Source organism: Bacillus rossius, chromosome 2 (genome assembly GCF_032445375.1).
Source record: "Bacillus rossius redtenbacheri isolate Brsri chromosome 2, Brsri_v3, whole genome shotgun sequence".
In the NCBI taxonomy this organism is placed as follows: domain Eukaryota; kingdom Metazoa; phylum Arthropoda; class Insecta; order Phasmatodea; family Bacillidae; genus Bacillus; species Bacillus rossius.
The window spans coordinates 17,063,493-17,077,728 of NC_086331.1; the positions used below are offsets into that span (position 1 = coordinate 17,063,493).

Sequence of the window (14,236 nt, forward strand, 5' to 3'; positions counted from 1 at the left end):
CCCGCGATTATTTAAAACAATTTACATTCTTAGTTTGAAATATAAACATTTGCATTATAAGTTTCACACACAAAATTGGATGGATCCGATGATTACATTGAAAATTAGTTCTATTCGTTCTACATGCCCTTGAGAAAAACACTGGTCGCTGGTGGGTTGGTCATCCACTTAAGATAGTTCATAGCTAGGTGAAGAGGAAATTTTGAATTTACGTTACCACCCGGGGTCTTCAAAACGATCACGTCGGGTAGTAGAAATTGTTTCTTCTAATGTGACCCACGGAACAGAAAGGGGAGGGGGCCACGAGATGGGAGCAATCAATCTCTCCCCGTCATCGACCCTGTCTGCAACAGTCCAAATCAAACCTGATTAGAACTTGTATACAGGCAGTCTATGGGGCAGAAAATGCCCAAAAAAATTTAAGGAAAAAAAAGGTGGGGTCGCGAATTATCACTCACCAAAACAGGGGAGTTGCTCAGCACGCTGTAGTCGTGGAGTCAGCCAGGGTCTGGAGCTCGCGAATTGCGCGGCAGGACGCGGATGATTTCTTCATGATTAAATATAAAAGAGAAAAATTTCTAAGGCAAATAACTAAACTATGCAGACAGACTAATCTACTAGAATTGACTTGAGGGATAGCATCCCTTATACAAAGCGACTACATAGTCGTTAGCGGTCGGATGAAGTCTGCCGATTCGCCGATAATCGCTGGAGATCTGTCTGCAGGCGCGACGCGAGATGATCTGTGTCGCGGCAAACCGCGTCTCGTAATTAAAAGTGCCCGCCAGCTCTAACAGGTGGAGGGGGGTCTGGGCCGCCGAAAGATTCCGAACTTGCCCGAAAGCGGGCGAGAAAAAAAACTCTAGCAGGAGTCTTGAAGTTGGCCTCACTGGGCGACAGTAGCGAACTCTGTCGGAGGGGTCTGAGTTGAAAACAATCGACTCGCGCGCGGCGTCCATATAACTCAAGGGAGCACAGGTGCTGCTCTCTGGCTCCCTAGAGGGTAGGCAAGCGGAGAAGTTCGCGGCATGGTCGCTAGGTGGCTCTTGCGATCAGTTTTGGCGAGCTCGTTTTTTGCGGGAAGACCTTGAGAACGGTCACCGTTGTCCAGGGGGTTACGACCGGTCATTGGTCTTACTTGGAACTGAGAAGGGGGGGAGGTGAGGGTAAAATGCAACGCTGATGGGAATCTACATCCCGTCGTGGCTGTAGAGGGGCGAACATAACACTAAGACGTGATGAAAAAGGCGAATCTCAGCTCGTCTCTGCGAACTGGTCGCCTGCAAGCTACAGGCTTGCCTATGCAGTTAGGGTCACGAAGAGAAGTAATATTACAGGCTTGAGGCGTGACTGAAGGCGGGGGAAAAGGTACGCTGTCTGCCAGTCAGGGATTAGGCCAGCAAAATATCCGATACGCCGATGGGAAAGGGGCTTCAGAGCACTGAGACAAAGTTTAACTCAGAGGAGTACACCAGACTAACAAATTAAAATTACACTATAGTAGAGCAAATAAAATTTCCACACAAAAATTTAAAATCATAATAAAAATTTAAAATATATCGTGTCGAATTTACTAATTAACGGCACAAGAGTTTGTTTGTTTTAACGCGCCAATCTCAGGAACCACTGGTCCGATTTGAACAATTCTTTCAGTGTTGAATAGTACATTTATCGAGGAAGGCTATAGGCTATATTATAATATCAATAACATAAGGGATCCTTACTAAAAGTCCAATTTAGAATCAAATCCGTTGGAGGGGGTTAGATACAACATGCAGTACACGTACTAAGTGAGTGTTGACAATGCCGCAGGCGCTAGAAGTTTATTTCCTATTGCCTATTAACATTGTTGCCATGCACTAGATGCCTTATCATTCTTAATTTTCCCATACAAGTAAAAAACACCCGTGTGATATTAACAACGAAGCAATCAGTACCCTCATAAGAGTTCAATTAGTATTTAAATACTTTTTATCACTTTAAATCGCAAACCTAAACTATTGTTTTTTTCTCTCTCTGTGTGTTTAATTTGTTTTTTAATTGCCCTTTTTTTTTCAAGTATATATATTTTACAGACTTGAAACTTCACAGTAATGTTCCTTATGTTACGCAGGATGACATTTTCCGAAAATTAGATCCCATGGGTGGTTAAAACCAGGCAACAGTGGGTACTTTGTCTGCATGAGAACAGGATTTTGCATTGTTCATGCCTTCTGCATCTCCATGTCAACGGGCATCGCGCGGCAGTGGCGTACCCACAAGGAGGGCGCAAGAGTGATCTGCCTGTAGACTGCCGTAGCGAAGTACGGGTACATCAGTTGTACGTTGCGTGCACGAGTCGGAAAACCATCGGTGCTATTCATTTTCTCTCCGGTACATTATACAGCATTGTAATAAATTTTCACTGAATTTTTTTTATTTACCATTACTGTAAATGGGAGATATGGCTTAATTTTTTTCCATTAGTATAGCCGAGAGAAGCCAGGTCGGGCTGCTAGTCAAATCATATAACTTATAAACCAAACTTTTAAAAATGTGTGACAATATACGAAAAAAAAAAAACAGTGTTTCTCTTCATTAACAAAATAAACGATGCATTTCGGTTACGTGGCCCAAGACATGCACGAAGACAGCAAGACATATGGTCCAAGTCGGACAAAGGTCAAGCCAAATATATATATATATATATCGACACAGGAAGCATGCAAGGCAGGCACATGGTCCAAGCCAGGAAAGAGGCAAGCAAAACACTTTAGATTTGAATGTCTAAATATGCGTCCTTTTGAAGAACGTTTGTCCCAAATGTGCGCCATTTTCGTTGTATGTGTGACTCACGTAGTGGAAAGAATGAAATATATTGACTGACAGGTTAAGATTTCTGCTTACGTCGCAAAATGTCGGGAAAAAACTATCACTGAAGAAACATTATCATAGAGAGTCGAGCAACATACAATAAAACTCTTGATTAAACTACATGCATCTGAAAAACAAATCAAGTTAATTTATTTAAAATCTTTGTTTCATTTCTCATTGTCTAACATGAAGAATAAGGCTGATTTATTGTAATTAAAAGTTTCTTAAGAGACGCCAGTTATAAAAAATGAGAGTAGTAATAAAGAAATTCGAGACATTGTGACCAGTTGAAACAAAATGCAATATAATTCACTTCAAGCAGTTGTAGTTATTGAAGTTATTTGGTCCCAAATGCAATAGGATCTTTTGATGATTTTTGGCGTATTAAGTTCAAAACTAAAGGTAGTTCTAAAAAAAATACAATTCAAGCGATTGGAGTAACTGGAGTTATTGTAGACATTTGGAGCAATTATAGAGAAAGATGGAAACAGATCCTATTGTATGCTATCGTATCTTACCGAGATGAATATGCGTCCAAATGTTAGTCCTAAATGACGATAGTGTGTTTCAATGTGAATACTTTTTGTTTTATAGGCGACTTTTTTTCATGAAGGCACGTCCTTTTTGAATAATGTGCCTCATAAATGTACGACTATTATGTGTACTAGATAACATATTTATGTATCTTTTGTTGAATGTGCTGCAAATTTTGTGTGTCCTAGATGAATGTGCGTGGTCAAATCTGTAGTAAGGAATGCAGATTAAATGTTCAGATCCTCTTGGTCTTGTAGTAAGCATAAATCATTTTTCAGGGATTCTAAGTCCTATAGTAACATAAATTATTCTTAGTCAGTTGTTCTTTTTTGCTTAGACTAGTGTATTGTTTGCTCTAATTAGGTTATTTCTTATTTAAAATGTGTGACAGGTATCAAAAAGGAGGTCTCGTGGTTCTGATAAGCTTGGCCTAGATTATTGCTATTGGTTTTTATTTGAACGTATTGCATACTTACTAAACACCAAGACGCTTGGCCTATATGCTTGTATTTTGCAATATAGTAGTCACATAGTGCACTGAGAACATACTAAGTTTTAATTATAATGATGTTGTGTAACGTATTAATTCAGCCTGTGAGTTTATTTTATAGAGTGCAGTGAAGATGATTAATTATAATATTGATTTTTGTCCCAAATGTTCTTGATTTTTCCCTCGAATGAAGTTTGAACCAAGAATAAAAATCGATTGAGTCCATCGATATATTAAAAAGCAAATTTAGTTAAGTTTTCACATTTTCCAAATTTTTACATTAATAATCATAATTTTTCAATATTGCGGATATCATGTCATCGGCAACTTCATAGGAGCTGGTAGATTGGTCACTTAAAGCTTGTACGGGACAGTTCGCTATATTTAAATAAATAAGTATTTTTAAGCTAAAATACCTTTTTATATAGTCCATCCACGGTAACCTCCTACTTTTTTAAACGAACCTTTGAAAAAACACACCAGGATGCAGCATGTTTGGTTCGTTTGCAAAAATACTTTCCATCATATGCATATTAAACATGCATTAACACTAAATTACCGTATAATGATGTTAAATAAAATTTTACAAAAAAAGTAACTATCTATGTACAATATTATTAATATTAATGATCTCGCATGTGTGTAAATGAAACAGTGAGAGAAGTGGTGTGTTGGCAATGATTAGAACGAAATAGTTCCATAGCCAAAATATATATTTTTTGACTTTCCGCGTGTATTTAAGAATTTGTTTGGGTATTTGTTAAGTTTGAACATTTTTTTAAATCTCTGGTGAAATAAAAACGTTATGTTAACGGTAAAAAAATATTACGTGCCGAAACCGTGGTCGCGCATTAATAATGTTAATAGTCACTTGTTTGTTTTCTCTTTCAGCCGTTTGTCTGCAGTTACGCCATATTGCAGTGTGTTTTAATATATTACTGACCGTGAAATAACGTACAGTTTGTGTTTCAGGATTTTGTGTTAATATTGTGTATTTTAACTTTGTTATATTATTTATTATCTACTATTGTAATGATGGAATTTGTTATCGTTTTGATATTTTGTGTGGTTCTTGTGATTGCTGTAATGGTAATTGGTTCCGGGATGGGGAAAGCTACTTCTTCGCAGCGTCAGATGGACATCATTAACGTCGCTCAGAACTTATATGTTTTAATTAGGAAAGGCGACTTGAAGAAATGTGACGTTACGCAGACGACCGCGTTTCTTCTCAACATCGTAAAGTCAACTGTTCTCAAGTAAGTAGGCTTTTTTCGTTTTCATGCACGTAAAAAAAATATCGACTGTGTCCTAAGTATTGTCGGCCTGTGTTTTAACTCACGAGGTTTTTTGTGTTTTATTTCCAATTTATAATTTTTGGTGTGAGACAACACCGCCATGTGGCGTCTCTGTTGAAAAGTTAACCTAAAATCATATTAGGCCTACTCAGATCCTAACAATAACAATATAGGCACTTTCAAGTATTTTTATGGGTGTGATACACGTTTGTTTATAACGATGTTTATAAACTTTATGATAGGTTTAACTATAACATAAGGGAGTGATTTTATAATTTGCATTTAATTAGTTTTTCATCTGTTTGGGAGATCACAAAATAAATAAAAAAACACTTCATTAATTTCGTGGACAAAGTCTGTCATGTTTCCATTTAGTGACCACAAAGCAAATATTTGTGACAAAATGCCATATTTGGAACACTGCCTAACTGCGTATTGTGAACGGGTCCCCGGAAAAGTGTTATGACAAATGTTTTTTTTTTTTTTTGGTTAGGTACTACAAGAAAGACATTGAAGAAGTTTCAACACCAGGAAAAAAGAGGAAAAAAAGGCCACAGGAAGGAAAGTCACTTGACACAGTCGACGATTTCACAGTAAATGCAATCAGGAATGCAATTTACAGGATGTACGCTGAAGGTAAAAATTTGATACTGAAGAGTAGTTTCAATATCACTGGGGTAGGCCCTACTTAATTGTATTCATTTCATATATCCATATGCAGATTGACCGGTTCAGTTTTTTTCCCGATATAATCTGTCCTTTAAAAATACTTAACATTTTTGGGTGGTTTGTTAGGTTTCTTTATTGATATTGTATTGATATATAGAATATTGTGCAACATATGAAATAGGTACACGTCCTTTTAAGGTTAGGTTAAAGATAGAAAGAAAATTGTTACATTCTAAAACTACAAGTAATGTTTATATCGTTATACACAGTATACATATTAAATAACCTCAACTTTTATGATGTATCAGAAGGTTAAATAATGACTATTTCCAGTATCAATAATATCCAGTTGTGCGCTTTAGCAGTAATTGGTTACAAATTAGTGAGTTGTGGTCTAAGCAAGCATGGTTATTAAAAAAAAATTGGGATACTTAATTGGCTAAATTGTACTGTGTGGCAGGGTCCAGTACAATATATATTCTATTGCAAAATAGTGTCATGCCCCGCCTAACCCTTTAGAAAATATAGGGGTATTGTTATTTTATAAACAATAGGCCTACTTAATTGTAATGAAGTATCATATGAAAACACAACTTAGCCAGACAAACTGTGTGTTAGTGTATGAAGTAACAGAAGGTTATAAAACAGTAAAAGTTTAGTATCGCGTATCCGATTCGATACATTGATCCTGATCGCATGATCCTGCAAATATTGATCCTGTGATTGATGATGCTTGCTTTTCTAATTTATTACGTTTTAAAAATCCTGTAAAAAACCAAAACTAAAAACCTGTGATATAGTAATGAGTTATGATTTAAAGTTGAATAATAATGAAAATATATATGTTTTATTAAACTTATGATAATTATTCTTGCTATACCACAATATTTGATTATGTTCAGGATCTTTGATCTGAATAAATGAAAAAAAAACATGCACCACACGATCAATAGGATGTACAGGTTCATGCATAAAGATCTAGGGATCACATGGGATACACGATACAAAACATTTACCTATAACACAGTGTAGAGCTTGTAACTTATTGATTGCTAAATTGAATGCTGAAATACTAATATTTTACACAACTTCAATACAAACGCGCAATATAATCGTCATATCATTGCAGACAAAAATACTGCAATGTAGAATTCCTCTAAGCAAACTACAAAATTTAAATTAATTTAAAAGTATTTTTGAAATGTAAGTTTATTAAAACTATTTAATAAATGTAAATTGTGCACTTAAATTATCTTCTACGGGGTTGTGGTTTCGCTTAGTTTTGTGTACCTCTGTTATTTCATGTATTGTTAATGTATGCAATAAATTTACAGGTTTGAATGTTACAGTCGACACCATTTTGAAAGAAATCAGGGAAAGACAAATAGATTATTATGGTAGAAGATCAAGTCTTCATAAATTGTTAAAGAAGATGGGATTTTCATGGACAACTGTTGATGGACGAAAAGCTTTGATAGAGAATGAAAACATAGTATTGCAGCGAATAGATTTCTTGAGAAAGTATAAAGAAGAAAAAGAAAGAGGTGCCAATTTCATATTTGTTGATGAAACATGGATTTTCCAGAGAGGCAAGGCATTAATTTATTTGAAAATTTGTTCTGTGGTCCAATACAAAGTATTTCATTTCCATTTCATATATGTTTCAGGAACTGTATCAAAGTCATGGCAGGACAAGAGTCTACAATCTGCGAAGAGACGTACTGTTGGAGATGGTAAAAGGTTTATTGTTGTTAATGCTGGAGGGCGCACTGGCTTTGTGCCAGGAGCAGGATTACTTTTTGTTTCAGGTCAGAAGACTGCAGACTACCATGGCGAGATGAATGGGGAAACTTTCTTGATGTGGTTTGAAGACATGTTGGTGCATCTTGAGGAACCCAGTGTCATCATAATGGACAATGCTTCATATCACAGCACCCAGGTATGTGCAATGGTAAAGCAGTGTCTTTTCATTGCTCAAATTGTAATGTGAAAAATTTACATGTGTTTATTATTGTGTATAAGTACGAATATTCGAGACTAATACATTTTGCCAGCAATAATTGTTATCTTAATAGTATGCCTACACTACATTTTTATAAACTATAATGTTTGAGCTGAAATTGATTACACACACACACACACAGATATATATATATATATATATATATATATATATATATATATATATATATATATATATAATGTAATTGAATTACATCGTAGTGCAAACTAATTTAGTAGAGGGTTTGAAATACCAAATAAATTTTTTTTATTGCAAATAGCATTTGAAAATGACATAATTACTTGTTTGGTAAAAGGACCCACTTTATGAATGCTCTGTTGCCCTACTTAATAAATTAAAATAATATTTTCAAAAAAATTTCTAGTCACTAAACTAACATGCTTTGTTAAATTTAGAAATGCATTACGACAATATGCCAAAACACATGTTTGCTTTGCATAAGTACAGTAGAACCCTGTTATAATTTGTTTTTAAGGGGCTACAAGAAAAGAAAACATAAGCAGGAAATTCAATTTAGTACTTTTTAGTGTGGATTTATTGCCAATGGACTCAACAAGCTGCATAAAGATATATTTGATGCTCCAATTTGCTTGTAGCAAGCCAAAAACAATTTTTCTTTAACATCATGGTGCTTCCAGCTTCTATATGCTTTGTCTTTACTTACACATTGTCTCATTGCTGTAAAATTGTCTCATTTCTGTATAATTGTCATAATTCACGACAGTGTTTACAGTGGAAATGCTTAAGTCCAGTTCTTTTGCCACTTGAACATGTGATTTAAGTGAATACATTTGAAAACACACAGAATGGCTAAAAATTTATGAATTTAATTGTTTTCCAAGGGTGTCAACAGGCAGTTAACTGCTAACATACACATATACATAGACAGTATAGACAAAGGCTTTTAATTTTTTTCGTCTTCTAAAATTTTATGAAGTGAATATTACAAGCACGAAACGCATAATTTGTGAAACATTATATCCAGGAATTAAATACATTGTCCTTATAGGGAAAATATTGGACTTGAAAAATAATACATTATAGGCAGGAAAACTTTATAAGCAGTAAAATTGTAACAGGGTTCTACTGTCATGAATTCTTATCAGCTACTTGAGTATTTAGTTAAATGTTGGCGTAACGTAGGTTGAGAAAACACCTACAACGAACTGGACCAAGGATGCACTGATCGCGTGGCTGGAGAAGAATGAGATAAAACATGAAAATAATTTGTTGAAAGTGGAGCTGCTGAGAATAGCTAAACAAAACAAGCCCCGAATACGGTATATTATTTCGTTTTTTTACAGCATTTCTTTAAAAGTGAGATAGTTGCAAAAAATTACGTATACGCCTTGTTCTAACACACTTTTCAGATATGAGGTAGACGAGTTGGCTCGTAACTATGGCCACGAAATTCTACGACTCCCACCCTATCACTGCCACTATAATGCAATCGAACTAGTTTGGGCTCAATGTAAACACCATTACAATAGTAACGTGGGGCGGGCCAAGAGATTTGACAATGATGCAGTTGCAGCCATCTGGAAAGAGGCTCTTGATGCTTCCACACCAGAGAGGTATTTTCATGTTGCATGACCAATGGGGTATTCCTTTTGAAGTAGAAATTGTTTTATTTTCCTGTAGAACATTCCTCAAGCTTCAGCAAAACCCTTACCATACATTTTTACATAATACGTAAGTATTGTTGCCTAGCAGCCTGGTCCTACCATTCCTTTTGATAACTTTGTGTGCTAGTGTGTGTATAGTGTGATTATCATTTTGTGTATATTCATATACCAGTAATACAGTTTTAAAACAATTGGTAAAAATAAGTGGTTTGAATTTGTGTAGTTGTCGTTTTGAAAATGTGTTGCATGTATGTGTTTGTGTTCGTGTTTGTGTTTGTGTTGGTAATTTTATTCCCATGTGATTCATACATATCTGTGTAGTTTCTAGATCTAACAGTGGTGACTTATTTGCAAGGTTTTTTTTTTTTTGTAATTGCAGTCCATTTGCAATTGTTTCATTTCCATAAATAGTTTTGTATTTATTAGTAATTGTGATATTACTTTCTGTTATGCTTAATCTTGTGTCAATGACTTTAAAGTTATGGTGGGTTCAGTGCTGTAGGCAGATTTCAATATTCAGATAAAATTTCAACGTAGAGAATTTTAAATATTTTCATCTAGCGAACTTGAATAGGTATTTACACATGTAGTTCTTGCACATTAGTATTTTCAAAAGTTATGTTATTATAGTGAAATACATATACAGTAAATCATCAAAACTATTCAAAAAATTAAATTTTCGCTATATCTCACTGTTTTTGTCTGGGACAAATTTTAACCAAAAACAAACACAAAACTTATGAAATAAATATTTTATCATATGCATTCTAAGCCTTTATTGATAACATAGAAAATATTTACAGCTTTATTATATCTTGAATAAACCACTATAAATTTTTTTTTCAGATAACATAAAACAAAACATGTTACTTCAAGTATTAAATAATAGCTTTGATAGTTGAGGAAAACACATTAAATGAGTTTTGTTGTGTTTAAAAATAGTTTCTTGTGGAGTGAGTTCAAAATTGTATGTAATAAAGAGCATGCCATGCATTGTTTACTATGCCGTTTTGACAGAAACAAACATATTTTGTTATAGAGTGGTTTTTGCTATAAACAGGTCATTTATATAGAGGTTTTACTGTATACATTAATTTTTTTAGATGGGCGAGGTGTGTGGATCATGTGGAGAAGCTAATTCAAGCAGACTGGGAGAGAGAAGTCCACATAGACAGCGGCACCATTCCTCCACTCATCATCCACCTCGGCAAGGATAGTTCAAGTGAAGACAGTGACAGCGAAGAATTTGAGGTTACGACACAGCAAGTAGATGGAGACAGTGAAGTACTGGCAGTTCCTCTTGATGATTTACCCGGGTGTTCTTATTGAGGTCTGTATGTAATAAACACCTGGGCAACTGTAAGTATTGGGGTTTGAAACATTTTTTTTTTCTTTTATGCATTCCCATTAAGTATGTTGATTACTGGAACTTTATGTATTAACTTTATATTACACATATTATGATAAATTTATAATAAATTTCATTTCTGGATTCGTATAGGTGTATGTGAAACATTTTATTTTGTTGTGTGTCTTCATTTTTCAGTGAACTTACTTGGAAAACAAAAAGCCAGTCCCCATCCAGGGCCACAAATAAATAATGCATATAAGTGGTATAGAAATTACTGTCAATTCTTTACCACAATTTTACTGTTCATAAAATTATGATTTTGTCTAATAAGTATACTCAGGAAAATGTATATAACCATATTTTTATTTGTGGCCGTAACCGGCAAAATGGCAGGGGTTTATTAAATAAAAGAAGAAAATTCATTTTTAAATGTTTTCATCTGAATTTGTTTATTTTATTAAACCTTCAATCCTTAGTCTTTTCCAGATTGCTTAGATGGACAGCCATATGTATAATTTACAATACTTTTTTTTTCAGATGCAGAAAACTGTGTTGAACTGTACTAAAGGATGATATTTATTGCTTACATAAATGTTGTAAATTTATATGTTCTCCTAAAAATTTACTTTAAATTATATGTTATTTCTTTAGCTAACAAACTTATTTTTTTAATATTTTTACCATTGGGTATCATAAATGTTATGAACATATACATGTATACTTAGATCATATTCAAATTACTTATATATATATATATATGCATACATATATATATATATATATATATATATATACATACATACATACATACACACACACACACACACATTGTTTTGACAGCTGGTGATTGTAAACAAACCATTTGACATTTGTCACATGGCAATGTTTTTGTTTACATACGGCGGAAGGATACATAGTGACATTAAAGTAGATCCGGTGAAAAGCAGGGCTTCAGAAAAGTAGGAGGTTACCGTGGATGGACTATAGACCAAGGATCGAATTAAAGACTGAAATCAATCGAACAAATCGATATAGTATTAGGTTTTTTTTTTTTTTATTTTGGAAAATTTTCCGAATTGTTTTGTTAATAATATCAGCATTTACAATAATCTAGTGAAGATGGCTGGCAAAATGGAGAATGCTTAGACTTTTGATGATCTAGTGCCTGACACTACTGCATTCAAGCGAGTAAAATGTTAACCAATATGATTGCAGTATGTTTTTTAGCAGACGTGTACAATACGCGACACTTGCTTCTAGTAGTAGTGGAGTAGGGGAGTAACGACATACTTCACTTAAATGATTAAAGTCATGCAGCACTGAAAGCTTGACCTACTTGGTAGCTGTATCTCCGCTGCTGCCGGTGCAGCTGAAGTTCCGCCAACAGCAACTCCGCCGACGGCTGGTTCCTGCTGTTCCTCCGGCAGGCGGGTCTCCGACTCTTTCAGCTGTTCGTGAGAAATACTTCGTGAAACTGTGCCATTTCAGGGAATTTACATATCTATTTAAAATTAAGACACAATGTATATATCTAAGTAATTTAGAAACCTTGAATCAGTATTTGGATAAAGAAATTTTTTAAGGTAAATTAAGGATTACAAAAGTTGGAGGAAGGGGATAGGAATCTAAAACCCTATCGCCTCATGATGTGGGGAAATATAAAAACAAGTAGGAAGGTGTTGAAGTTTGAGAATATTTGTAACTGATAAAAACAAAGTTAAGTATAATAATTTATAATTCACATTTTATGTTATTGTCTATTATCACCATAAAGGCTCCTCTCCGATGAAAGAGATTGAATTCCAAAAATTTTCCTCACGCCCCTTCTTTTCTAACGATTTCCGAAAAATGTCCGGTGCTGTTTAAGCTATATGCGCACTCCTAGTCATCCCTCGACTGTAAATAATATTTAGTCGCAAGTAAAATTAAATGCTAATAAAATTAAAAATTTATCTTACGTTGTCATACAAGTGGTGGCCTTCGGTGAAAGAAAACAATATGGAGGACATAATTATAGAACTGAATAAGATGGTTTTAATATCATAATCCAAGATGGTCGCTGTAACCTAAAATGCATAATGGTGGAATGTTTTACAGTAACATAACAATCTTAGAGTGGAGCGCACGATACCTAGATGGTGGAAATCAAAAAGTTCTTCGATGTTATAGATCAAGGTCAAGGTCAAAGACAAATTTTATAGTCAAAGGTCAAGCAAAAATTAAGGTCAAATGTTTGAAAATTGGCCACCATAAAATCATAATTCAAAATGGTGGATGTCACAATATTATCAAAATGGTGTCTGTTTGTTACGGTCGTTTAGTAAACATAAATATACGGCCCTCTGAACTACCAAAGCACACTACAGATGTGGTTTATCGAAAATACACTGTACAGAATTATAAATTCTGTATAATATTTAAATAAAGTTATACTGATCTTGCCTCAATAACCGAAACGAATTTTCCGTTAGTAAATTAAAAATCCAACAGCCCAGAAAGGTAAAACAATTTATTTGTATTTATGTTTCGTACGACACTCTAACTTGGAGACAGTGTACATTACCGAAAACACATAACTACCTCACACGTTGTACAGTAGAGCAAATGACCGATTTTTTTTGACAAAAACTTGTTTCTCATATAATGTAATGTATTTTAACTTTTATCATATACCTGTTAGTAAATGAGCAAACAAAAAACATAATCATAATACAGTATTAATCATTTTCTACTTTAATGATTATCATGTATGTCGGTCACAGAGGTAATACATAAGTTAAAATATAAGCAGAGCTCCGTTTAAATAAAAAAATCAATTAAACAAAGTTGAGAACAAATACATTTAAGCTCATTACAAGATCTTACTCTATAAATAATCTTATCCTTATCATCATCTTCACCGCCACTAAAAAAAAGTTAACGCAAAGGAGTTTAAAGAGAGCAATAAACTATTCGCTTCAATATTTAGCAGTTTCAGTGTATTTAAATTCTAATAGCAGATACTGTAGATGAAAAATAAGTCATACTCTTTAACGCTTTCCTTCTCATGCTGCATCCACAGCTACTCTCAAATCAGTTTTGGGGTGACCTGTGTAGGAAAGATATGTTCACTGTGGTATTTTTGGAACGCTTTATCTTTTTAGTCTTTCTACGCTAACTTGATTAAATAGGTACAATTAAAAGTTCTGATTTATCTTATTAATTATTTTCAAAAAACAACAAAGCTTAATTTTTATATATTAGTGTATATAGAAGTTGGTAATTTCCTATGTGTAAATGTCCCTATTATTTTAAGTCTAAACCATTTACATATGTGATTTATGAAAGACATATAAAACAATATGTCTCGTCTTTCTTTGATTTCTTATCATTGCCACTGCATAATGAATCATTTGA

The 14,236-nt window shown here is 34.1% G+C and overlaps 2 protein-coding genes across 3 annotated transcripts in view; one reads left to right on the top strand and one right to left on the bottom strand.

The window, feature by feature from the left end:
• The window catches only part of LOC134528847 (uncharacterized), a 217,637-nt gene that overhangs the window by 131,699 nt on the left and 71,702 nt on the right, over positions 1-14,236 (bottom strand). The window contains exon 12 of the mRNA XM_063362514.1: positions 12,177-12,288. Within this exon, the coding sequence (XP_063218584.1) occupies positions 12,177-12,288 (112 nt within the window). The remainder of the gene's footprint in view (positions 1-12,176; positions 12,289-14,236) is intronic.
• Positions 4,483-11,404, top strand: LOC134529141 (uncharacterized). 2 transcript variants are annotated; one of them, XR_010074479.1, is made up of 5 exons: positions 4,483-5,133; positions 5,666-5,808; positions 7,176-7,780; positions 9,008-9,438; positions 10,593-10,667. XR_010074479.1 is itself a non-coding variant. In XM_063362914.1 (5 exons), the coding sequence occupies exons 1-5, from the start codon at positions 4,910-4,912 to the stop codon at positions 10,816-10,818; spliced, it is 1,335 nt and encodes a 444-aa protein (XP_063218984.1). In that variant the 5' UTR covers positions 4,483-4,909; the 3' UTR covers positions 10,819-11,404. The 2 variants fall into 2 exon arrangements, 1 of the variants encoding a protein (XP_063218984.1); XM_063362914.1 differs by having other exon boundaries at positions 9,008-9,144; positions 10,593-11,404.

Coding starts and splice junctions, on each gene's coding strand:
- LOC134529141 (XM_063362914.1), top strand. CDS start 4,910: ATGATGGAATTTGTTATCGTTTTGATATTTTGTGTGGTTCTTGTGATT. Junction 5,134..5,665: donor GTAAAGTCAACTGTTCTCAA/GTAAGTAGGCTT, acceptor TTTTTTGGTTAG/GTACTACAAGAAAGACATTG. Junction 7,781..9,007: donor CTTCATATCACAGCACCCAG/GTATGTGCAATG, acceptor GGCGTAACGTAG/GTTGAGAAAACACCTACAAC.